Source organism: Pseudophryne corroboree, chromosome 7 (genome assembly GCF_028390025.1).
Source record: "Pseudophryne corroboree isolate aPseCor3 chromosome 7, aPseCor3.hap2, whole genome shotgun sequence".
Lineage (NCBI taxonomy): Eukaryota > Metazoa > Chordata > Amphibia > Anura > Myobatrachidae > Pseudophryne > Pseudophryne corroboree.
The window spans coordinates 137,550,495-137,578,158 of NC_086450.1; the positions used below are offsets into that span (position 1 = coordinate 137,550,495).

General features: G+C 45.0%; 1 protein-coding gene across 4 annotated transcripts in view; it reads left to right on the top strand.

The window, feature by feature from the left end:
* CCDC148 (coiled-coil domain containing 148) overlaps positions 1-27,664 on the top strand; it is a 739,559-nt gene that overhangs the window by 457,171 nt on the left and 254,724 nt on the right. For all 4 annotated transcript variants that reach the window (XM_063933692.1, XM_063933693.1, XM_063933695.1 and 1 more), the window contains one exon: positions 23,964-24,127. In XM_063933692.1, coding sequence (XP_063789762.1) covers positions 23,964-24,127 — 164 coding nt within the window. The remainder of the gene's footprint in view (positions 1-23,963; positions 24,128-27,664) is intronic.

Here is a 27,664-nt window from a genome sequence, read left to right on the forward strand (position 1 = left end):
TTTGTCACCTTGTTGTTCCCTGTGTCTGGTGATGTTTCTGTCGTGATCAATAGCAGCCTCTCTCAAAGTAGCCACAGACAGACCTCGCCAACATGGTTGCGTGGTCTGTACCCTAGTCTTCAATGACTCTTTTAAACCATCCATCAGTACCGATACTGCTACTTCCCGATGGTTTGTGTCTGTTTTAATGTCCTCTATACCTGTGTATTTTGCCATTTCTAATAATGCTCTGTGAAAATACTCTGCAGCTGTCTCTGACTCCTTCTGTTTAATGGAGAATATCTTATTCCATTTAGCTACTGCTGGGAAATACTCTTTTAGCTGCAAGTTTATTCTTTTCACATTATCTTGGTTGTACACATCTGTAAGAGGTACATCATGATCTAGTCCGCAATCAGCTAAAAATTGAGTTGCGTCGACATTTGAGGGTAAACATGCTCTCAGCAATATCTGCCAGTCTTTATTGTTGGGCTCTACAGTGTTACCTAAGTCTCTGATGTATTTTTGACTGGCAACTAAGTCTTTTCTAGGGTCAGGAAATTCAGACACTATGGTCCTTAATTCCATTCGGGAAAATGGAGTATACATGGCAATGTTCCTAATGGGAGTGGCTCCTGATGCGTCTGTTTTCCCATTTGGCACTGCTATTACTCTAACAGGTGTAATTCTAACAACCTCATTCTGTGTAGATTCTACAGGCTGTGGTGAAATAGTTTCAGCATAATGCATGGTGCCGTACTTACCAGTTGATACGACCTCACCTATCCCTCCGCTAGGGGCCTTTACTAATCTCGTGGGTGGAGCTGTGCCTACTGTGGTCTCTGCTATGGTGGCTGCTAGAGAGAGCGCTGAAATCGTTGCCGATTCGTCCTCTTGATCACACTCCTGAGGAAAGTTCAAAACAGGGTACAACTTGCACGGGTTAATACTTGCATGGGTTAATGGGTTAACATTATCATTAACATTTACACAGTTACTAAGTGATTTTTTGTTACACCTTAGTGCGTCTTTCTCCGTAATCAACTTCTCTCCTGATATATATGGTGGCGGCGGGGCCGTGGCAATTAATTTTCTGTCAGAGCCAGATCCCGCCGCCTGAGCCAAACCTCTCTGTATCTCACCTTCCTGTTGCCACAACTGTAAATAATCATAATGCTGAATTCGTCTCTTTGTTGATTTTATGAGACATATCCTCCTCCTTAAATTTTGTAACACTTCTGAGCTGAAGCTCCCTATTCTTGGGAATTTCTCCCCGTCATGCACAGTCATTCTCTCCCATTCATCACATAAAGTTTCTGTGTGACTTCCATATTTCTCACACATGATATACCTGGCCGACCCAATTGGCCGGACCACTGAATCAACCCGAACCGAGGTTGATCGCCCCCTACCTGAACAAGTGGCCCCCATAGTTCGAAAGTGTTGCTTTATTTAGCCAACCCTTTACGAAAAACCAAATGCCAACAATAGGCTGACGGTGGCGGTTTACCGAGTACCCCACTCACTCGCCCACGCCGACCTATACGACCTGATCACACCGATATGGTGCTGGCGTACTCGACCTAGGGCCCCTGCGACCTGAACCTCTATTTACTGGAACCTGTGAGGGTTATCCGAAGAACACTTACTCTTTCCAGTAACTATTGGTTGCTGGATAGTTCCTGAGTGAGCAGCGAACTTCCCTTAAAATAAAAAAAATTACACAAATCACGTTAGAGTGTACAGATAGCGTTTGTGACCCCTTTACTCTAATGGTATTAGGTCAGATTACTAACTACTGCACACACTTACGTGCGGTCCAGTCGTTCAGTACACAAACAACTAAGCTTATGTACGGAAAGACCAATGGAATCGAAACTTACGACTGCGAATTCCTTCAGCCAGAGCTTATATGGCCTACATGGGTGTTGCACCAACCCTTTTCGGTGTTGTGCCTGTGAACTGTATAGCGGACTTCCTTGTCGGCTGTACCTGGACCTCCTGGTCTGTTATGACCTCCTGGTCTTGTTACAGTGTGACCTCCTGGTCTTGTTACAGTATGACCTCCTGGTCCGCTATACTCTAATGCTCAAAATTGTATTTAACCAGAGATGCCTCCCTAGCCACCGTGCACGTCACTTACACGCATGTACCTCACGAGTACTCGACTTTTCTTGTGGTTCAACCTTTAAAAATTGTAAAAACACTCACTCATCACATGTACACTTTTGTTTCTATTTCTATTTCTGCGCAGAAAATTTTCTTTAGCCCAGCTGTGTTACCAATTAGGAGCAGGATCTGTTAATTTAAATTTTTGGATTTCCAAAAATAGACTTGCGTTATTTACCGCCTGTTGCGCTATTTACCGCTTTGCGTTAAAAATCAACTTATCGTGACTTGAGCTACGTGGGCGTAACCGGACGCTACGTTGCGTAATGAACGCTGCGTGCGTCGGCCTTTGGATTGCGTACGCTAGTCTTTGTTAGAGACACGTGTACGCAAAACAAAGATCCACCGTAACACAATATACTTTTATCAATGTAAACGATCCCTGATCATCTACCGCGTACCCCACTGGCTTTGCCTTATCTCCCAGGCAAACCTGTGTGTTTGTCTACACTTTTAACTATTACCTCTATTCTTAAACTATGAAATAACATCAAGTCTCTTTTAGCACTTTTCTATCAACTATAAAACTGGCAGACAGGATGGTGATATACGACAAATGAAATACACAGATGGAAAAGAAATGCAGATATATATATGTATGCGTGCGTATATACGCAAGACAGAAGAAAAATAAACAGTTTAAAAAAAAAAAAAACACAAGCGTTTTGTTCTTACCTCCGGTTCCCGGATTCCTTCAGCACTCGTTATCTAAGCGAAGCAGACGCTTATCCCGTCAGCACTACGAGACAACCTCCCGCCCTTTGCTGAGGGATAATGTCTGCTGATCTACCTAGTGCAGATATGTGAAGGACAGGACGAGCCGCCAATTGATAAAGCTAAATATTTATTGTATATATATAACCCTTTATGAGGTCTAAGAACACTGTACGCTGTTTACTTAAGAAGTACCGTAAGGGTACGCAAGTTGCGTAACGATCGCTCAGCCGTAGGCGAGACGCTCAAGCGTCACGTTCGCTCACGGCCCAGAGATCACAGACAAGCACGCTATTGGCTATGACTAACGTAATGATTCGCTATGGCGTAACGGACGCTCGAGACCACGAGGAGATCACCAGCGGCGCAGACGCTCACAACGCAAAACCTTTATATCTATACCCTTAACAATGAAATACACAGTAAACCTTAATGTAGAGACAAAGTGTAAGTGCAACCTTGTGTAACCTGATTAACTACAAAGCTGTTTGAGCGTCACCGACGCTCAGAGAATTCTTAACACTATGAGAAAATACACAGATACTTGTTTAGGGTCCAAAGCCTATTAAATGTATTATAACTAATATACTTGTAAAAAGGAATCACAGTACAAATGATACACTACAATATAACAGAGACTTCCTAACCAAATAACTACACTATAAATACAATACAATACAATCTAATCAAGGGAAAATACGAGAGAAAGAGTAGAGAGAGAGAGAGATGAGAGAAATGGCTCACAGTAAGACAATATGATTACGGAGAAAAACTTACGCACAAGGGGAAACGATCGCATGCGCCTGGACATCCAGCACCCGATTTTCAGCAATGAGAACCGTTGAAGAGTGAGAGCTGGATGTGGTCGGCCTGCCTATTTATGCCCCACACACAATGCAATCTAATGGTCCCTACAATCTGATCGTCCATTGGACACATGAATTCGGCTTCGCATTATAACAAAAGGTCATAGGTTAATTCATACAGGTGGGCTGTGACGATTTCCAACTGCTCAGGTGGGAGGGAAACTGGGTTTCCCGCCGCATGGGTAATAAAGTGCAAATAAAGTAAATGTTCATAAACTTCTTATGTCCATAACTATTCGCACGAGCGATTGATCTGCTTCAAGCCAACACCGGAATATTTCTAATTAAATATTCTTCCGATGGATACTAAACACCACTGTATTACTCCTGTCTGACCCTTCGTATCAAACAAAGAGGGATTCCTCTGTTCATAAACATTCTATATTAACCAAACTTTCAGAATCTATCAAAGGGACCATGATCTACAAAATACATTATTACTGAAAATATGTTACGATTGAGTCGCACGCTACAACCACATAAACTCTACCGTAAATACGCATACCAGGCGCCTGCGGGTGCCCGCGACTGTGAGTATGCGCACGTACGGGAGAGCGTACGCATGCGCAGCACGGACCTGTGTGAGGTGCAAATATGGTAGTGTGCATAGAGATATTTTTCTGACTTTGACACTGTCTGCAGCTGAATTCATTGTGATGTCACAGTGGTACTGTCTAGCTACCTGCAGCTGAATGCATTGTGATGTCACAGTGGTACTGTCTAGCTACCTGCAGCTGAACACATTGTGATGTCACAGTGGTCATGTCTAGCTGCCTGCATCTGAATGCATTGTGATGTCACAGTGGTACTGTCTAGCTTCCTGCAGCTGAATACACTGTGGTGTCACAGAGTTGCTAGATGCCTGCAGCTGAATGTATTGTGATATCACAGAGGTGCTGTCTGCCTGCAGCTGAATGCAATGTGATGTCACGGAGGCACTTTCTAACTGCCTGCAGCTGAATTCACTGTGATGTCACAGAGGTACTTTCTAACTGCCTGCAGCTGAATGCATTGTAATATCACAGTGGTACTGTCTAGCTGCCTGAAGCTGAATGCATTGTTATGTCACATAGGTACTGCCTGTCTGCAGCTTAATGCATTGTGATGTTACAGAGGTACTGTTTAGCTGTCTGCAGCTAAATGCATTGTGATGTCACAGTAGTACTGTCTAGCTACCTGCAACTGAATGCAATTGGATGTCACAAAGGTACTTTCTATCTATATGCATTTTGATGTTGCAGTGGTACTGTCTAGCTGCCTGCAGCTGAATGCATTGTGATGTCACAGAGGTACTGTCTAGTTGCCTGCAGCTGAATGCATTGTGATGTCACAGTGGTACTGTCTAGCTACCTGCAGCTGAATAAATTGTGATGTCACAGTGGTACTGTCTAGCTACCTGCAGCTGAACATATTGTGATGTCACAGTGGTCATGTCTAACTGCCTGCATCTGAATGCATTGTGATGTCGCAGTGGTACTGTCTAGCTGCCTGCAGCTGAATACACTGTGGTGTCACAGAGGTGCAGACTAGCTGCCTGCAGCTGAATGTATTGTGATGTCACAGAGCTGTTGTTTGCCTGCAGCTGAATGCACTGTGATGTCACAGAGGTGCTGTTTTGCTACATGCAGTTGAATGCATTATGATGCCACAGAGGTGCTGTCTAACTGCCTGCAGTTGAATGCATTGTGAAATCACAGTGGTACTGTCTAGTTGCCTGCATCTGAATGTATTGCAATGTCACAGCGGTACTGTCTAGCTGCCTGCATCTGAATGCATTGTGATGTCATAGTGGTACTAGTTGCGTGCAGCTGAATGAATTGTGATGTCACAGAGGTACTGTGTAGCTGCCTGCAGCTGAATGTATTGTGATGTCACAGTGGTACTGACTAGCTGCCTGCAGCTGAATGCACTCTGATATCACAGTGGTACTGTCTAGCTGCCTGCAGCTGAATGTATTCTGATGTCACAGAGGTACTGTCTAGCTGCCTGCAGCTGAATGCATTGTGATGTCACAGTGGTACTTATGAAATCACAGATGTTCTGTCCAGCTGCCTGCAGTTGAATGCAGTTTGATGTCACAGAGGTGCTGTCTGGCTGCCTGCAGCTGAATGCATTGTGATGTCACAGTGGTACTGTTTAGCTGCCTGCAGCTGAATGCATTGTGATGTCACAGAGGAACAGTCTAGGTTTCTGCAGCTGAATGCGTTGTTAAGTTAATATCACATTGATATTAAGTAGAACAATGATAAGGAGCGCTTATAGAATTTTATAAACATTTAATTACTTAAAAAAGAAATTTCCCAATAATATTAAAAATCTCTGATATCAAGAAATTAGGCTGATATGATTGCAAGTAATGTTCATATGTATGCTCAGTATTACTTCCCAAGCTGATTACAAGCTCTCTAGTGGATATTAGTGCAGTTCAAGTAAACTGAGATTCAAATTTAATATTAGCGTTAGGCCAAGTACACTATGCTCAGACCCCCGATAATTAGTTATAATTCTCACTTCTAAAAATTTAGATAGATAAAACAACCTGAACCGGCGCTATTTTAAAAGTTTTAATTCAATTAGATATTCACATCTATTCTAATAAAGGCACAGCTGCAAACTCCTGTGTGTTTGTGAAGAACACCACAGAAGACATACGGAAGGGTTCACTACGTGAACTTCCGTTATCAAGGCAAATATAAAAGTATATGAGTTGCGCTAATATTAATAATCCTGCAATGGCTGAATAAATATCATTCAATAGAAGCCATATATATATACAGTACCATAAAACATTTATTATATCAATTATAAAAGTGGAATTCCTCCACATTCAAACTTAATTTTTGTATATATGCACACCTGATTTTACTTCAATTAATATATAGTAAATTAATCACGAACAGTCTCTAAGTTGCTAATGGCAACTATTCCAATAAAAGCTCTTCCTTTTAAATGATAGTCTTTTACTTAAAACAAAACAGTTACTTTTTCACTGGTATTGCTGAGAGCCGCTCCTGACAGCTGTATCTTCCCCCTCTGTTTTGTTCATGGGAGGGAGACGCCATTAGCAGCTACGATCGGCCCCTCCAATTACCTCAGATTTGGGACACAAGGCTCTTTTAGGCTGTCTACAATAGTGAATTCCATGCGGGGCAGACATCCGGATCAGTGGGCCGTTCGTGGAAAGATGCAGTCGCCGCGCCGGGCCACTTGTCCACGTCCCAGGAGGAGAGTCAATGTGAAAAAGTAGGAGACAAAGCAGGTCCGCTAACTCGTTTCGCTCAACTGGAGCTTTCTCAAAGAGAATCAGACTATATTGAAGCCGTGTACGCCCTCCCCCCTTTGGAAGTTTCGATAATCAGACTGCACCAAAGTCGTATACCGTATTTTTCGGACCATAAGACGCACTTTTTCTCCCCAAAAATGTGGGGGGAAAAGTACATGCGTCTTATGGTCCGAATATGCGTCTTATGGTCCGAATAATAGCAGAGTAATAACCTTATGGAGCGCTCTCAATGCGCTGGGTGGGAGCGCACTGGGTGGGAGAGGCAGCAGTTACGAGTGCGGGTAGCGGCGGGTCCTGTCTGCTGCTGCTGCTTTGCCGTCATCTGAGAGGCGGCATCACGTGACTCCCCCGCTCCCTCCCCTCGCCTCCTCCAAAGTACTGCTGCTGCTTTGCTGTCATCTGAGAGGCGGCATCACGTGACTCCCCCGCTCCCTCCCCTCGCCTCCTCCAAAGTCCTGCTGCTGCTGCTGCTGCTTTGCCGTCTTCTGAGAGGCGGCATCACGTGACTCCCCCGCTCCCTCCCCTCACCTCCTCCGAGTCCTTCCTCAGAGTAGTGTGCTTCGGGCGTAAACTGACAGGCTGGATGCGTGGAACCTTGTGTACACAGTACAATATTTGCCACAATAAAGTGACTCCCCCCCCCCCCCCCCCTCACCTCCTTCTTCCTCAGAGTGCTTTGGGCAGCGTAATATTTGCCATAATAAGGTACCCATATACTACCATACAGTACTGGTATATTATTTGGTGCAGAATTTTTTTTTCCTGTTTTCCTCCTCTAAAAACTAGGTGCGTCTTATGGTCAGGTGCGTCTTATGGTCCGAAAAATACGGTAAGTCCTTTTCTTAGTGGAAATCCTGCCAGGACCGCCATCCTGTTACAGCATTGCTAAACTTATAATCAATGCCGCAGCTGTGAAAGAGGTCTCAAACATCAATATCTCTGTACGGCAAAGAGCTAAGCCTGTAAGTCCTGAGAAAACTCCACAGATGACAACCTCATCCAACCGTCAGGGGTGAGAATTATAACTAATTATCGGGGGTCTGAGCATAGCGTCTTGGCTTAACGCTAATGTTAAATCTGGATCTCAGTTTACTTGAACTGCACTAATATCCACCAGAGAGCTTGTAATTAGCTTGGGAAGTAATACTGAGCATGCATATGAACATTACTTGCAATCATATCAGCCTAATTTCTTGATATCAGAGATTTTTAATGTTATTGGGAAATTTCTTTTTTATGTAATTAAATGTTTATATAATTCTCTAAGCGCTCTTTATCATTGTTCTACTTAATATCAATGTGATATTTATTTGACATCCAGACTGTCTTTTAGGAGCTGCAAACGTTTTTAACTCTTGAGGTTCATGCACTAGTAGACTTCTTTTTATATGAGATTGTAATTATTACTAATTTTTAATTGTGTGCCCAATTATTCATATATGTTTATGTGGATACAAAATACATATGAAGAGAGAGCATTGTTAAGTTAGTTAGATACTCAGCATTGGCATGGAAAATCGGCCAGGAAATTTATGAAAGCAGCCCTAATGGGGATGCTGTCTGATGAGAGGGTGGGGTCTGTTGAGAGGGGTGGAATCCCTCCTAATTGGGCCTGCTTGTATGCAATTGGGCCTTCTGTGCGTCTTTTGCTGCAGTTGCGTCCGAGACCAGGGGCAGATTGGGAACTAAAAGTGTCCCTGTAAAATTTTGTAGGAGTGGCCTGACATGGGTAGTGCAGGAGGTATAACATGTTGTGTAACCATGGCAGCGTCACTGGATGGCAGAGTTGCTGTATTATGAATGGGGCAATGCAGTGTACTGAGTGCGGTGCCTGTCATGTGGGGGGTGGGCCACATGATAAAACACAAAACAGGCCCCACAGACACATCAGCCTACCGGGAATCTTCCTGGGGAAGCCCTATGGCCAATCCACCCCTGGCGGCTGTAAATGCATAGGCTGCGGGTGCATGCTCATAGCATCCTTTGGACACTTTAGGCAGCTTTGCCATTACAGGCAGTGAACGTGCTGCCCCTCTGTCCTGGCCTATGGCACAGCTTTCACACCCCTAGTTAAAGTCCTAGCTCAGGGACACGCCAAAGGACAGGCAGAACAGCATCAAAGTCAGAGTATATGCCAAAAGCAAAGCCAGGAATCTAAAGATCTAATTGGTCAGGCGCACAGATAGAATCTGCTGAGTAGGAATTATCGTTGTCAAAAGTGAAATTGCAAAGCAGTTATTTAAAGGCATGGGAGCCAATGGAGTGTAGACTGGATACCAGGCTTCTAATGAGTGATCAGCAGCACTTGGGACACAACCCAGGGAAATAGATAAGCTTCCTGTGTCTTCTAGGCAACCTGCACAGTTGCCCATCTTGTTCAAACAATGAGAAGAAGAATAACAGGTATACAGACATAATTACTGAGTACCTCCTTTTACAATTACTTTAAGAGCAACGCTACACAATGTAATGAGTCGAAAAATGCTAAGGAGGGTAGACAGCATTCGTTTTTAAAGGTGTTTAGTAGATTTTAGGCATGATGCTACAAATTACAAATACTTAGCTCCCTAAAAAAATTCCGAGCCTCCTAAATAAAGGGTATTTGTATACCCAAAACTGGTGGTCCAAGAAAGACCATTTTACAAGGAACTTCCCATGTAAAATTATATAAATCATATATTTAACTACTTGCCTGGCATTGTCGCATAACATGCGACCAAGCATCTGTAATGGTTAGTAATGCTAACCATTATACCTTGCGCAGTACGGGTGGTATAGTGGTTACTGCCTCACAGCACTGATGTCATGGATTTGATTCAAACCATGGCTATAACTGTGTGGAAATTGTATTTTCTCCCCGTGCTTGCGTGCGTTTCCTCTGCATACTCTGGTTTCCTCCCACAATGCTAAAATATACTGGTAGGTTAATTGGCTCCCAACAAAAATTAACCCTAGTGTGTAAGTGTGTGTCTGTACAAGGGCAGAGTAGATGGGCCAAGTGGTTCTTATCTGACGGAATATTCTCTGTTTTTGAAGCCAGGATGGGCTTTCCCTCACTTGGTCCCATCTGATGCGACCAGTCAGAAATGCTCCCTGAACAGCTGCTGAATGATAATCACTGCTGATCAGGCAGCCCGACAGCACCGCCCACCCCGCAGCTGCAGAGATTAGCCGCTGGGGAAATGTAAATTAAGCAGCTCTCACCTCCTCTGTGCTGCAGAGAAAACAAAGTTGTGTTGTCGCAATGTTCTGATGATTGGGGTCTGGGTGGGGGTGGGGGGGATCAATACTTTGCAAATGTCATATTTTTTCCCCCCCCCAAAAAATAAGATCATGTGGGATAAGTTTTAAATAGATGTTCTTAATATAATTTAATCATAAAAGAAAACAGACACTTTCTGAGCGTTTTTTGTAAAATATGTTATCAGTTAAGTGATTAAGGTTAGAATGCAAAGAAATGTATTGGTGTAATGGTGTTATATAGAATGTGTCAGACTCAGAACATGTAGTGAATGGAAGCAGTAAAATAATGAATTGCACTTGTACCTCCCACAATATCTGGCATGAGAAAGAGGCTGTGGGAGTAAATAGTGACAGATAAGTGTCTGGAGAGAAAGTAGAACCCAGATTTGTAATAGTGCTGCCAGATTGTAGAGTAAAGAATGAGTGGGAGGGACAACAGGAGATGCTGGGATCCTTATGTAGTCATACATCTTATGTTGATCACAGAGCTATCTGAAAGCATGCAGTACAGATCTACAGCAAGAGCAACACATACTGTACACATTTGCTATAAAAGAGGATAAGTCAATGATAACAAAACATGTTTTTACAACTTTAAATTGAACTCAGAGTGGTTTTCAGTCTATTTTTAATGATTTTTTTCTATTGATTACACACATCCTCATAGTTTATTTTCCATTAGTTTTAATCATTCAATTGTCACTTATGAGTTTGACCTATAATAATCAGTGTGAGATAGTAATATGTGTTCCCAAAAGCCTTTTTCTTGTACTTTGTAGCCTCAGAGAGAGGCAACTGGTAGCTCCCCAGCAGTAGCTTCACCTCATCTTCCGCCTGTACATTGTGTCTCAGGGAGAGGCAACTGGTAACTCTCCTGCAGTAACTGCAGGGCCGGTGCAAGGAAATTTGGCACCCAAGGCAAAACTTATGCGCCCCCCCCCCCTACTCTGTGCCTCTCATACCCTTCACTGTCAAACAGCCCCCCCTTTATTCTATGTCACTCAGCAAAACCCCCCCCCCCCCCCCCAATCGATGTCTCTCAGCAACGTTCACTGGCGGCTACTCTGTCTTTCGTGTGCCAGTGAGCCGTGGGCGCAGCAGTCTGTAATGTTGGCATCGTGCTCCCTGGGTCCTGGAAGCCTGCAAAGTAGGAGGCAGTTGTGCCGTCCAGCTGTCCCCATATGTATTCTGCATTGTGCTGTCCGCCCTCTCCGCATCTGTATGTGCTGCATTGTGGTGCTGGCCCCCACCCCATCTGTATGTACTGCATTATGTTGCCCCATATTAATATATATATATATATATATATATATATGTATGTATATGTAGAGAGAGAGAGAGAGAACTCACCAGCCTGTGTACACGTAAGCCCACTAATGGTGCCATCAGATGACGTCTTACGCCTTCACTAAGATGGCCATCTGGCCAGCAAGCCTCTGCATCCATTGACAGAACAACACCCCTGCTCCCCTACGCCAGTACATCATTATGTCACACCGGACCAGCACTCTCCCTCACTGAATCAGCTGCTCCAGTACCTTCTGGATCCAAATAAATAATTTTCCATACAAACACACAGCGGCACTTGGAGTCTTAAATTTAACTTTCACACTGGGCGACTTTGAGCTGAAAGCAGCTCACTTTTGGTGTGTTGAGCTGCTTTCAGTCGCCCAGTGTGTATGCCCCAGCGATGAGCGCTGATGCGCGCTCCTGCTTCATCGCCAGCGGCCACCGTTCATCTGCTGGTATTACCAGTAGATGAACGGCAGGGTGAACAGCTTTCCATAGCGTCCTTCTATGGAAAGCCGTTGACCCCCGCTGACATCGCTGGGAAGGGGGGAAAAAATTGCTCAGTGTGTATACACCTTAAGTGTATTCATAATCTATATCCAACATTTTGAGGCTGGATCGCCCCTTTGTCAAGGGGATTTACCTTGGCAAAGGGTCAATCCAGTCCCGAAACGTTGGGTATAGATGTGAATACACTAAGTTAAATTTAAAACTCTGGTGCCGCTGTGTGTTTGTATAAAAAAAAAATATATTTTTTAAATAATAGTAAAAAAAAAAATATATATATATATATATACACATATATATATATATATATATAAAAAAAAAAAAAAAAAATATATATATATATATATATATATACACACACACAATATCTACACCATTATATGTTGCTGTACAGTACTTGGCTTGTTATGGCCTCTCCAGCTGTGATGTCACTACAAGTCCCAGCACATTCAGCTGACAAGATCTGCTGGGACTTGTAGTCCCAGTACATATGGACAGGCGCAGTCAGCAATCAAATTACTCTTAGAGCCCCTACCTCTTCTTAAACAGCTCATGTACCAGAGCTGTCCCCAACTGCATAAGACCAATCTGTCTGTGGACGGCAGGAACGGATTGGGAACTAAAAGTCCTGGAAAAATTTCTAGAAGTGGCCCCATGTGGGCAACACCAAATCAATGGCAGGCGGAGCCAACACCAAAGTAGGTGGGATCAGTACACAAGGCCATAAATATGGGGTGCGAGCAGTGCCATCGCATAAAGGTCCTCGGGGCAGCACCCTGTGCTTTGGATGTACTTAGAATTGAAATTTTTGTTTCCATGTGCCTACAGACTGGCACTGCACTGTAAATGCACAGTATGAGCCCAAATTCACATTACGCCACACAGTAGGAGCCAAATTCAGATTACGCCACACGGTATGAGCCCAAATTCACATTACACCACACAGTATGAGCCCAAATTCACATTACCCCACACAGTATGAGCCAAATTCACATTACGCAACAGTATGAGCCGAAAATCACATTACACCCCACAGTATGAGCTGAAATTCACATTACACCACACAGTATGAGCCAAATTCACATTAACCCCGCACAGTATGAGCTGAAATTCACATTAAGTATTTCCCCAGCAGTGCCAGTTGCAAATACCACCATAGGTGCCAGATACAGATAATCCCCCAGTAGTGCCCATCGCCACCGCTGCTGGTTTGCTGCCGCTACTTGTCCTCCTCACTGATGCCTCCTGCGGTGGTGGCCATTTGAAACATGGCACCGGCCGTCAGCATATCAAAGCTTGCGGTCCATCAGCCAATTAAGAGCCGCTGCTGCTGGTCTGCAAGTTCTGATTGGCTGATGGGCGACACCACATTTAGAATGGCAAGCAGCGGGGGGCGGGTTGTTGAGAGAATTGATCGGCACGCAAGGTGCTGACAGCCGGGTGGGATTCAGTCAGGGCCAGTTCTCCCGATAGTGGGTGGTGGCCGCTGCATGCACCGCACTACATTGGGTCAGCTGGCGGGGAGGTGGCCCCGCACACCAATAACCCCAGAATCTGCCAAACTGTGTTTAATCCCTGTGCTCCTTGCATGTAGCTGTTGATGGGCATCAGCTTACCTACCTCAGCAATATCTCCCTAATGGTGGGTACTCACTGGTAGATATATCTGCCGATCAATTGATCTGCAGATATATCTATGGACGGATCGGGCAGTGTGTTGTGCATACACACTGCCCGATCCGTTGGGGTCTGACGTCATGAACTGGGCGGGCGTGTACACACACCCGCCCAGTTCAGCTGTCAATCACCGCCGGCTGCCGCAGCATGTGTACGGGCGGCCGGCTGGTCGCCCGTACACACACAGCGATGCGCCAATATATCGGTAGATATATTGACCGTCGGCTGTGCTGCGGGGCCGACGCGATATGTCTGTGAACAACGGAGTTCACAAACGTATCGCGTGTGCACACTGGCCGATGGTCCCGCGATATATCGGTCGTTCAAGAGAACGGCTGATATATCGGCCAGTGTGTAGGGGCCATAATTCAAATGTATTTCATTTAAATATCCACTGCCCCAAAGCAAAACTAATGGCCAGTCTGACCCTGTCTAACACATAATGTAACTTTAATGGACATACACTTGACCCATAAGATGATGCTATCTAGACTTATCATATTGGTGACTAAGTTTGAAAATAGTGAGTACAGTCTATTACCTGCAGGAGCTCTGTGCTGGATCCACATAGCTGGCGGTGGAGGGGAGGAATTGGAAATCGCGGGCCGTGGGAGGGGCGGAGTCTCGGAAGGGGGCGGAGCCTTAGCTTCTGGATGGTGCTGCTGCTGTAATCAGCAAAAAAAAAAAAATCCTGGGGGAAGGAGATCTGGCCAGGGAAATCTGCACTGAAGGGCCTCCACACTGCTGTTCTGCAGCAGCTGATCGTGATGCCGACAAGTGAAGAGCCTCTGCTCAGACTGCCCTGCAGGACTCTTATGGCAGTGTGACGTCTCCCTTGCACACCCTGCCCTCCGGCTTTCCTGGACTTGCCGGAGGCTCAGGGAAAAACTTTTACCCAGACTTGCCTACCCCCTCCTAGCGGGAGGCTGAATGCGGGAGGGAACTAGAGCTGCGCTGTGTGCGATCCGGGGAGGAAGGTGATCGTCACGCGCAGGCTGGGGTGGTCCTGTCACTGTGCACATCGGCGGGCCCTCTTATCTGTCAGGGCGGGACGACGTCACCCTTTGATGGCGGCTCTGACCGGGACAGGTATCAAGTGTGCGGCGGGTGCAGCGATACCTGAGCGTACCCGGCCGCATACATGAACCACTGGGCGGCTCTAGTTTCTACATTAGAGTGTACACCAGTTTGCACACCTATGAAACTACTGTTTGTTCAGGGCAGCGTCAGCGGACCGCCCCTTCATGTCTCCCGCCCCTAGGCAGCTGCCTAAAGCTGCCTAGTGGAAGCGCCGGCCCTGAGTAACTGAACCTCATCTTCTGCCTGTACATTGGGGGGATTTCAGACCTGATCATAGCAGCAAATTTGTTAGCAGTTGGGCAAAACCATGTGCACTGCAGGGCAGGGCAGATATAACATTTGCAGAGAGAGTTAGATTTGGGTGGGTTATATTGTTTCTGTGCAGAGTAAATACTGGCAGCTTTATTTTTACACTGCAATTTAGATTTCAGTTTGAACACACCCCACCCAAATCTTTTGATGGTGATACCCCATAGAAGCCTATGGGCTTCTTAACGCCGCCGCATTCCGCTGCTGAACTGCGCCGCTCACGACGATCTCTCTACCCCCAGACCTCCTCCTCCTTCTCCCCCGCAGCACAGCCTTGTCTCCTTTCAGCTGCAGGGGGGAGAAGGAGGATCACGGGGACTCCCTGCACGTCACCTCCCGGGACTGGGAGGTGACAGAAGCCGCCACAAACCTTGTCCTGCGGACCATCACTGATCGCAGGACACCCCTGGCATCGCTCTGTGATACTAATCGCATATGTTAGTACATATGCGATTAGCATCATTGCGTTGACCAGCGATGACCTGCGATCAGTGACAGTACATCCCGCCCTCAGAGAGAGGCAACTGGTAGCTCTGCAGCAGCAGTGTCGGACTGGGGCATATAGGTCCCACCGGGGGGAATACAGTGGTAGGGGCCCATGTTTGGGGGTGTGGCTAGTCTCTAGAGGGGGTATGCTCAGCTGCCACATTGGTTTGCCTAACCATTTTGCAAGTGTTGGTCCCCTAGATAAATATATACAGTAAATACTGTAGTGCATGCATGATAATGTACTAGATTAGTAACAGCACAGTCTGGAACCTGATCCCTAGAGGAGGGGGTGGGCCCCAGGCAGTAGAGCCCACCGGTGGTTTCCCCTGTACCCCTGTGGGCCAGTCCAACCCTGCGCAGCAGTAACGGAACCTCAGCCTCTGCCTGTAGATTGCAGTCTCAGAGAGAGGCAACCGGTAGCTCTCCAGCTACCAGTTGCCATTGAATGCCATACTGTGTGACAGTTGTGTGCTAATGGCAGGCATGGGAGCTACATTAAGGGCTTCTCAGACATTATATTGTGTGCAACAGGTGTAACACAAAAATTTACAGAGCACCACGGAGAGGCATCTCTGTTTGTGACTCATGTGAGACTGGGCACTCAGTTTCACAGGAAGCTCCCCTATACAAGACCTACCTGTGCATTGTGTCTAAGGTGCTGGGGACCCCTACTGGATGGCAGGGTGATCACAGCCTCTACCTGCAGGTCACTGACTGTGCTTAACACAGCAGAATGCCTGTGCATTGTGTCTCTGAGAGAGGCAACTGGTAGCACTCCAGCAGTGGCTAAACCTCATCTTCCACCTAACAGAACACAGTTCCACAACAACAGTAGAGCCACAGCTTATCCAAGCCTGTTTTAAACTTACGGCAACCATTGAAATATTTAATTTAATCAGTCTTAGAGTAAAAAAATATATTGCATTTTCTGCTTTTTATGTGTTAATTAGTCATTTATATTCATATGTGATTTATTTAACAATGGATTTAACATTAGGCATAATAGCGAGGCAGCATGTTTTTAATAACTTAAAAAAAGAAAAAGAAAAATGGAAAGTGGTGGGCGCAACACCATATAATCTTACATATAAGAAAACGATGGACTGAAGGATTCTCTCTTAGTCCGACAGCAAGGGCTTAGTGGGTCTGAAGTGAATTCTCTCTGTATGTCTTCTCAAGGCATGGTTTTTATCTCGGTATGAAGAGATCATAGAACAGACCAGTTTGACAAAAGACAACAGATTTATTCACACTAAGCACTCACAATTTGACAGTTAAACCGAGCATGTAACCACATGAAAAGTGGATGGGGCTAGCTGGCATCTGGTACTCAAATTACCCTCCCAAAAGGTACTGGTGGCGTTCGATTGTGAAGGGCTCTAGCTGTTTGACCTGGACTGTCGTTTTCTCCTGATGTGCTGTGGATTCCGGAGTTTCCGGTACCTTTTGGGAGGGTAATTTGAGTACCAGATGCCAGCTTGCCCCATCCACTTTACATGTGGTTACATGCTCGTTTTAACTGTCAAATTGTGAGTGCTTAGTGTGAATAAATCTGTTGTCTTTTGTCAAACTGGTCTGTTCTATGATTTGTCTCTTCATACCGAGATAAAAACCATGCCTTGAGAAGACATACAGAGAGAATTCACTTCAGACCCACTAAGCCCTTGCTGTCGGACTAAGAGAGAATCCTTCAGTCCATCGTTTTCTTATATGTAAGATTATATGGTGTTGCGCCCACCACTTTCCATTTTTCTTTGTATATGTATATCTTGGAATTTTGGTGAAGGTTCCTGTGTCAGTGGTAGGCTGCTCATACACCATTGGTAGCGCATTGTGATTGTTTTTTCCATTTTTACTTAAAAAAAGGAAAGAAAAATCAATAAGAATTTATAAAAAGAGATGGTTAATGAAATGGCTATTTTGAGAGATAGCCATACCCTCCCAACCACTATAAAGGGCCCACAATGGATATTGCAGGCCCTTAATACTACTCAAGCAAGCTCACAATGGATTTTGTACAGGTCCCTGTCTGTCACTCCTTCATACACTATGAACATACTTGTCTATTCTACCAGAATGTCCAGAAAAATCACCTCAATGTTGGTAGGTCTCCCAGAGACCCTGGAGAGCCAACCAGCCTGCAGTGACGTCAATGTAAAACAAGTAGAACAGGAATCTTAATATTAATGGGGGAATTACTATTTAGAAACCTATATTCAGGGTCATCAGGGATATTTACTATGTCAGCTTTTCCATTTACTTTGCCCAGAAAAAGTGAATCCCTTATTTTATTTTTTTATATATATTGGTTTCATTCACGGGGCTTTGGTGCGAAAAATAGGGCCATAACAGCCCAACAACACAACTCCCCGTTGGCTACTATATGTGATTTCCCAGTCCAACTAAAATGAGGGGCAATCCTCCTGCTGTCCCTGATGTTGTGCCCTTCATTTGAAGAGTAGGCCTAGTGCCTACAATACAGTGCAAAATGACAGCATTGGCAAACGAGTTTTCGTAGAGTAGGCTTAATGCAGTGCTTGTTGGTAGCACAATGTATGCAGAATGATAAAAGGCTTAGGGCCTAATTCAGAGATCGATGCAGCTGCGCAGAGGCTCGCAGTGGCTGTGTCCATCTGGTCCGCGCACTGTCCGCAGTGTACATGCGTGACCTTACACATTGTGGCCGCATCCAGGTAGGATGCTACTGCAGTGTGATTGACAGCAGCAGCCGTCGGAGGGGTGTCGTTGCGACGTTGGGGGAGTGGGGCATACCCAACGGGGCGTGTTGGGAGCGTTTTTGGGGCGGCTGTGTGATGTCACATGAAGCCACTCCGAGGAGAAGCATGCCTGGTGACCGCCTGACAATACAGTTAGGCTGCGCTGCCAGGGGTCAACCTTACATCCGATGCATCAGAGGGAGGCCTCACACACGCTGGGCGACCTTGCCCTGTGCTTGGCAGCCCCCAGCATGTGCAGAGATGAACGCAGATCGGGCTGTGTTTGCAGCCATCTGTGTTCATCTCTAAATAACCCCCTTAGAGCCTTCACTGAAACTGGCCTGTAGTCTTTCTCCTCAGCCAAGCACACGTTGCTGTGTGCTGAGCTGGGGAAGGTCAGGGGAGGAGCACTAAACAGCAGCAGTCTCTGGTCTTACCCTACCTGATGTGCTACACACCGATGCTCTGCTGCGCTGCTGTATAGCGGCCAGCAGTTGCAGGTAGGATGATGGCATTATATAGGAGGATAGGGAGGGGGGGTTATTGCAGTGATTGCACCCTCACAGCAATAGCAATATGTATGGCATTGGATAGTATTGTAATCTAGAATGCTGTGAGGTATTCTGTACTTTCATTTGGGACCTGGTTCTACATCCTAAGCTTACAAGATACATCAGGAGCTCAGTTTCATGCGAATATGCTATTTGAAAGTTTAAAACCCATAAATATGATATGAAATCATTCCAATATTTTGGACTTCCCCCATGGGAGATCCTGGGGTAGATTGAGTGCAGGGTTTGTGGTGCCGTGATTCACGTCATCATGGTCCCTTTCTTGTTGTACAGTGACTTGATTCACATCATCACATAGCAGAGGGCGGGGTCATGACAATGAGATTGTCCTCTGCTTGCGTCATGAAAAGCCCTTGTGGAAAGGTGGCCTGCCCTTCCATAAGTCTAGGAGGGCTATCCGAAATTCCAGCATTTGCTGTACATTCTGGAAGAGAACGCAAGCATAAAAAATTGTATCTTAAGGGCCCCATACACTAGAATGATATGTCTAGAGGCTGAAGTCGGGGCGATTTCCCTTGAACTCTCCCGGGAGTGTTTACATACGATTCCAAATGATTTGGTACAATTTGACTTTTTTGAGCATGCTATACATTGCATACGATATGTCAAGCGCCTACATATCGCATGGGATGTATAGCATGCATTCACAGGTACCATCAGATACATCTGATGGGCTGGATTAAGGTTCTTCAAACCTCCTACTATAGATTGCATGCGCTATATCGCGAGCACAAAAACCACACTTTTTCTCAGTTCGATTCCATCCAATTCCATTTGATTACACCATGTCACGAGTGCAGCACTAATGACCTGGAGGATCTGATCCGATGCTCACGGGGCCGCGCATTGGATCGGATCGAATCGTATACACAACAGAAATGCATAATTTCCCACGATAGATCGGCCCGAATGACCGAATTGAGCTGAAATTGGACAAAATCGTTCTAGTGTATGGGGCCCTTTAGAGTCTGGGATTATGGGAAGTAGCTTTCTCCTTAGCATCCTTTGACTTTGCACAGGCAAAGTGCAAATTCAAGGTAAGATGCAAAAGCTTCACAGTAGCTTCATGCAGTTTCGGCTGTGTACCTAATTGTGCCTGGCGATACGTATGATGTATGTGTGCTAAATTGCAGCGTACTACTTTATCCAAACTCCACTCTGCACAATCTGATATAATCCATTCTTGCAGCATGTTTTACATTCAGAAATTAAAACAAAAGTGAAAGTCTTGGGGCAAACGAAAGAACCCAACAAATGAGTAATTAATCATTCAAGTCCATGTCTTATCTGCCGCTTCACATTGCATAGAATCTACTTCCCATCAGCAGAATAAACTAGACGTGTACATGAGCTGCTGCTAACCGTGCAAATGATGCAAATGAGAAAATCAACAGTAAATAATATCTGACTAACACTGAATAGAATAAGGAAAGCATCTGATGAGCAGAGAGAATATTGGATGTGGGAGATTTGGAATAATACCAACAGAACAAATTGACAGTAATAGACAAGAGCACAGTGCAGCAACATTAATAATATATAAGCTAGGAGGGAAAGGAACACCTTATTAAGACACTACATGTGATTGTGACATAGAATGAAGAAGACAAATTAAACCGTTTATATAAATGTATTCTTAACTGTGCACTGAGACCATTTCCGCAGCATGTTTTATATGTACTATTAGACTCCTCATCAGCACAAATACTTCATGTGCATTTAACATTCTCCAAATTATAGCTTACTGCTTTACATTCCAAAATTCATTCAACGTAACATAGAGAAAGGAATTCAATTGTTTTTTGGCACCTGACGGAGCTCTTTACTTGTTACCCCAATTGGGCACGATTGCTGCAGGCGCCCATTATTTCTGCTTGCACCTTCCTTAGTTGGCTAGCAGAAATGTGGAAAAGGTCATCAGTGTTCCCAATAGCTTAAATGGACTTATTTGCATGTAACATGGGCAAAAAGCAATGGGCTCGCAGTTACTTGCGCCTGCCAGCACAGTCAATTGAATATAAACCCATCTAAAGTGACTGGAGATTAGGTGCGAGTGTGGACGTATAAACAATTGAATTGCCCGCGGAGAATTTGACAATATACATTTTTTTAGAGTAATTGGGGGTCATTCAGACTTGATCACATGCTAGATTTTTTCACTGTGCTGTGATCAGGTCCGAACTGCGCATGCGTAAGCACCGCAATGTGCAGGCACGTCGTACAGGTACAAAGCGGATTGTTGCCCAGCGATTGATTGTACAAAGAAACCGTTCACACAGCCGATCGCAGGGAGATTGACAGGAAGAAGGCGTTTGTGGGTGGCAACTGACCGTTTTTTGGGAGTGTTTGGAAAAACGCAGGCGAGTCCAAGCATTTGCTGGGCGGGTGTCTGACGTCAGTTCCGGCCTCGAACAGGCTGAAGTGATCGCAGCAGCTGAGTAAGTTGTGGGCTACTCAGAAACTGCACAAAACTTTTTTGTACCGCCCGGCTGCACAGGCGTTTGCACACATGCAAAGCGAAAATACACTCCCCCATGGGCAGCGACTATCTGCTCGCAGCAGTGCAAAAACCCCTAGCGAGCGATCAGGTCTGAATTAGGCCATTAGAGCCTCACTCCATCTTTTTTTTATTTTGCTGTTTTTGTTTTTGGTATAGACCAGAGGTGGGGAGCCTAGACTTTCCAACCGTATACCTTGCATGTTGTTAGGGAAATGATTGCCAAACCACTTACACTAATTACTGTATACTTCCTGATGAAGCGACAAGATTCTTTTTCAAGAATATGGGTTCAGGTTACACAATGGCTGCCTTGACTGTTGCTCTTTAAGAATCTTAGGTATTGTTATGTTTACTTAATAGGGGTATAAGAGATATTTTTAGGCAACTGTCTCCATAAATAGTTGTGTTAAGGTTTAGAAAGGTAACAGTGACAATGATAAAAATGTAACCATAAAGGGGCCGAATGCAGAGTTGGCAGCAAATTGGAGTAAATTACTCAGAAGAGTAACAATAGTGTATATCTGTACGTATGCAGAGCTGTATACACCTAGAAATGCATGCATGTCTCCATCAGTAGCATATGCATCGCACCCAGGGCCTGATTCTGCATCACATGCAAAGTGCCCGCAAGCCAGATTTAGTGCCATATACTAGTGCAGCTATAAGCACATGTGTTTAGCACACATCCCACTGTTTTTCCATTCATAGCTGCAACCATCATCATGATTGCCACCCACTACCATATGCTGGATGCAAGGGATCCATCTGAGACAGATGTCCCTTTGCTACATGCACTACTAGCAGAGAACTCTGGCTACACATCACTGACATTCCCACAAAATGATTCTCTTGTGTGTTCCTACAAGGTAGCTGCCCAAAGAGTAAGGACTCCTCAACTCTCACCCTCCAGAACTAATAAGGTGTTACAAGTCAACTGGAGAATCTTCTTCCCGCGGAGGCTGTGGTGGTGGTAGTACGAGTTCATTCCCGAGTGACCTGAATCAAAGCCAGTAGAAAGAAAGACCCAAATGAAGAGAGGAGAAGCACAAAGCTAAAGACCAGAAAAAGAGAATAGCACTACAGCGTCAGGAAATAACCGGGAGATCCAAAGGAATTCAGACAAGAGTGACTAAAACAAGGAGGTGAAATATGGACTAGAACATTATGGGGAAATGTGAGCACACAACAGTGAGAGCACTGTACCAGCAGACGGACCTACTGGAAGTGGGAGGACAGAAGAAAGAAAACACAAGCACAAAACACAATAATTAACGAGGAGAGACATTTACAGAGATTATAAATAAACAACGTGACTGCTAAAGCAACAGATACAGAGCTGGACACTGGGACTCTGCAGAGGTCAATAGTACGGGAACCAGGCAGAGGAATCCACAGGCTGGTACTAGAACCGACAGACAAGGGATCCCGCTTCAGCCAGGAGCTATGACCAGCAAAGAGCAAGAAGCAGACCAGGAAGATCAAGGAAGCATGAACCAGTCAGCAATCCTGTGAAGCCAAGCCTCCCCTAGACTAACATTCCAAACAGCTGCCCCACTGCATGTGCTGCTGTCTTTCCTGTAACCAGGCAACTCACAGAAGCCACCGGACGGAAGTTCATGGATCTGGTAGCCGGGGGACGCAAGGACGCAAGCATCCTGGTCGTCTAGCAACTACCGTGCGCTTGCCGGAGACATGGGCCACGGCTCGTGATATAAGGTTCCTCAAGGTGTAAGGGACTTCTGACTTCTCTTTGCCCCCTTTAACCTGGGATTTACCATTGTCTCATGTACAGAACAAAATATTTTGCTCCCACTCCAACCCCATGATGGGCAGGATGTTTAGTGGTTCAAGGGGGATGTGAGCCTCAAGGCCACACAACCTCCCCTAGATTGTGGGAATAGAGACCATAAGGCACTCCTGTGATATAAACAATTATAAAAAAAACTGTGGATGACAAAACAGTGGAGATAAATAAATAAGTACCACGAGTTATGGCCCTGTCTCTATGCTGGATGCATAAGCCGCAGTCTTTCAGTTGGGTCACGACTCGCCAATGATTTTCGAGCATACCTAGGTTGCTGCTTCTGGGGCACTGCACACTACTATTTGTGTGCTAGATACATCAGCAGGCAGCAATTCACCTGCATATAAATAAATAAATAAATAAATAAAGTAAAGTAAATAACTTTGCAATATAGTTTGCCCAGTAGCACATTTGCAGCATTTAACATAAGCTGCCCCTAACTCTATTGAGGCCCTACATTTGATACACCAATTCTCACATATTCAGTAAAGTATTTCTGGCTGCATTGGCAAACTTTTCTTCTCCTGAAATGTTTAAATGTTTCATTTTTTTTCTTCTACCATGAGAAAGATTTGAATGATTGTTGAAAGTATTCTGCGAGAAACTGTATAGATAAAACGGATTGAGGAAGTTAACTTGCTTAACCTTGTCCATCCCAGAGGAGCCTCTAAGCTTCGCTCTTCCCTGCACGGGCTTTCCCGCTGGCAGTCAAGAGCATCATTTTTCACTTGCCATTAAGTGATAAAACTTTGTGTTTGGAAGCAGAACAGCAATTATCCGAGGGACGCGAGGAGTTTAAAGCATGCACAGTACATCCCATCTGGCAGCTGAGGGCCGATTTAAAGCACAGGATTTGTCAACTGCAACAGCACTCTCTTCACCATTCCCACATGGAAAACGACTTTGATCCAGTGAATATTATGCAGCAGGTTAGTGTATTACCGCTATTTTCTCAACAGTACTTATGTCTTTTTCTATTATTGCTTTGTATAGCTATTACGATACTTTAGCTATATCAAAATATGCAGAAATAAGTAACAATTTAGCGTAATATCATACATACAGATAAAAATAGCTGTTATCCAGTCTTTCAAATGAATATTTTGTGCTACATTCCTTCATTAAGTGCAAGCTGTCCCCTGGGCAATATTCTGGTGATTCCAGAACACTAATATCACAGCTCAGAGTGTGGGTAATGAATGTCAGGGCTGTGTTTAGGGCTGGAACTGTTTAGGCACTGTGAGTGAATACTCCCGACAGTGGCCCTCATTCCCAGTTGATCGCTCGCTAGCTACTTTTTGCAGCTGTGCAAACGCATAGTCACCTCCCACTGGGGAGTGTATTTTCGCTTTGCAAGTGTGCGATTACATGTGCAGCCGAGCGGGCCGAATTTTTTTTTTGCAGTTTCAGAGTAGGTCTGAACTTACTCAGCCCTTGCGATCACTTCACCCTGTCCGGTCCAGGAATTCACGTCAGACGCCTCCCCTGGACACGCTTGCGTTTTCCCTACCACTCCCAGAAAACATTCAGTTGACACCCATAAACGCCCTCTTTCTGTCAAGCATTGCCCAGCAACGATGCTGTTTGTACCCGTACAACGCGCGTGCGCATTGCGGTGCTGCAAAAATAGGCAGCGTGCGATCAACTCGGAATGACCCCCATTGGGGGATTATGTAAATTATTAAATATCACAGCATTAACAATTATTATCGCAACAATTATTTTAATTCTTAATGAGAATATCCCCACTATGTACAAAAGTTAACACGCAGAGACAAAGATAACCACTGTCCCTGCGAGTTACATCCCCACCATTTTGGAGTAGTCTTCCACACTTCTGAAAGACTCCTCTGGGAAATCTGACACTGCGCATGTGCACACAGTGTCAGATTCGGGAGCCGGCCTGTGGCTGCAGGAGAGGGATAGGAAGATCTCTCTGCTGGGAGTAAGCCTCATAGGCTTAAAGTGGTTTATGCCATCTGAAGCTTCGCTTTTTGGAGTTTGGTACATAGGAATCACCTCGTAATACCTACTGATAATAATGGGGACTGCGATCTGCAGCGCTAACTAGCCTTATGCAGTTTCTACATCATTTTCTGAAAAAAATTACTTAAGCCACTAATAAATAGGCTTTTTCATTGTGAGCACCGGCATGTTCTGTCGGGATGTAGTTATGTGACCGGTGCTTAGGAGCCCACCGGTCACATTACCGGCACCTATATCCCGCCCCCCCCCCCCCCCCCCCAATCCCGACAGTCGGTATGCCGACTGGCAGGGACTATGCCCACTCGTTGCACATGCCCCCGCCGGCATTCCGCGGCAGGATACTGAACGCCGGGATGCCAGCCGCCGGTAACACATACCCAACCCGTTCCGTACAACACTTCGTCTTCCATTATTTTTCATGGAAAACAATAAATTGTAAAGATTTTCACATAATAATACCTCTATGATGCATATAGATCTAATCGTTGTGAAGTAGAATATCCTGGCTTTCTGTACAGTGTGCTATTTACAGTTTTGCACTTACACAGTTAGACCTATTTATTACAGATGTTTTCTCGAGCTGTGTTTGGAGTGAGAAAACACTAACGTGGACTTACCTTCTCTGTCTGTAAGCCTTTATATTCTATAAGTCTATCATGAGCATCAGTAATTCCCACTCAGTCTTAAAAGTGTTCAGACTTTTGAGGACTGCAGTACTCTGTACCTGGGGGATCACCGCCCTGGTGATGTAATCAGCTCTGCTCCGTCTGTATGTACTCAGAGTCTATTACAGACAGATGCTGTATGTCACCTTACCACCACTGAAATGCCACTGGTTATACTGTATGTTACTGTACCGATGTGGTGCCGCTGGGTTCCGGTATGAAAGATAGATAGTGTCTAGTTAGACCATAGGTTCTCAAACTCGGTCCTCGGGGGCACACACGGTGCATGTTTTGCAGGTCTCCTCACAGAATCGCAAGTGAAATAATTAGCTCCACCTGTGGACCTTTTAAAATGTGTCAGTGAGTAATTAATACACCTGTGCACCTGCTGGGTTACCTGCAAAACATGCACTGTGTGTACCCCCGAGGACTGAGTTTGAGAACCTCTGAGTTAGACAGTCAATAGATAGACACCATATGTTAGACAGACATTAGGTCGACAGAGTCAAAAGGTCGACAGGGTCAAAAGGTTGACATAAAAAAGATCAACAGGTCAAAAGGTCGACAGGTCAAAAGGTCGACAGGGTAAAATGGTTGACATGAAAAGGGTAGACACCATGTTTTTTGCATTTTTGTGGTTTGTGTGGATAGTTTTGTCATCTGGGACCCCCAATTGTAGAAAGGCCTCCCCTCGTGGGGCTCGCTGCGCTCGCCCCAAGGTTTATAACCAACTCTATGCCGACATGGATAGAGAAGGTATGAAATAGTCCAAAAACATGTTACATAAAAAAAAGTCTATCTTTTTTTTATGTCGACCTTTTGACCATGTCGACCTTTTGACCTGTCGACCTTTTGTACTGTCTACCTTTTTCATGTCGACCTTTTGACCCTGTCGATCTAATGTCTGTCTAACATATAGGGAGTAATTCCAAGTTGATCGCAGCAGGAAATTTTTTAGCAATTGTGCAAAACCATGTGCACTGCAGGGGGGGCAGATATAACATTTGCAGAGAAAGTTAGATTTGGGTGGGTTATTTTGTTTCTGTGCAGGGTAACTGGCTGCTTTATTTTTACACTGCAATTTAGATTTCAGTTTGAACACACCCCACCCAAATCTAACTCTCTCTGCACATGTTATATCTGCCTCCCCTGCAGTGCACATGGTTTTGCCCAACTGCTAAAAAAATTCCTGCTGCGATCAACTTGGAATTACCCCCATGGTGTCTATCTATTGACTGTCTAACTAGACACTGTCTATCTATCAAACGGATACCGTGCTGCTGCTACACTTACCTGCAATATGAAGATGGTCATCTCATGTGGTCTACACCACACTCCCACCTACATACACTGCTGACCACAGTACAGAAAAACTTCAAAAATAAGATTTTAAACCTACCGGTAAATCTATTTCTCCTAGTCCGTAGAGGATGCTGGGGACTCCGTAAGGACCATGGGGGTATAGACGGGCTCCGCAGGAGATAGGGCACCTAAAAAGAACTTTGACTATGGGTGTGCACTGGCTCCTCCCTCTATGCCCCTCCTCCAGACCTCAGTTAGAGAACTGTGCCCAGAGGAGATGGACAATACAAGGCAGGATTTAGCAATCCAAGGGCAAGATTCATACCAGCCCACACCAATCATACCGTGTAACCTGGAACATACATAACCAGTTAACAGTATGAACAAAAACAACAGTAACGGTCCAAGACCGATGTCAACTGTAACATAACCCTTATGTAAGCAACAACTATATACAAGTCTTGCAGAGTTTCCGCACTGGGACAGGCGCCCAGCATCCTCTACGGACTAGGA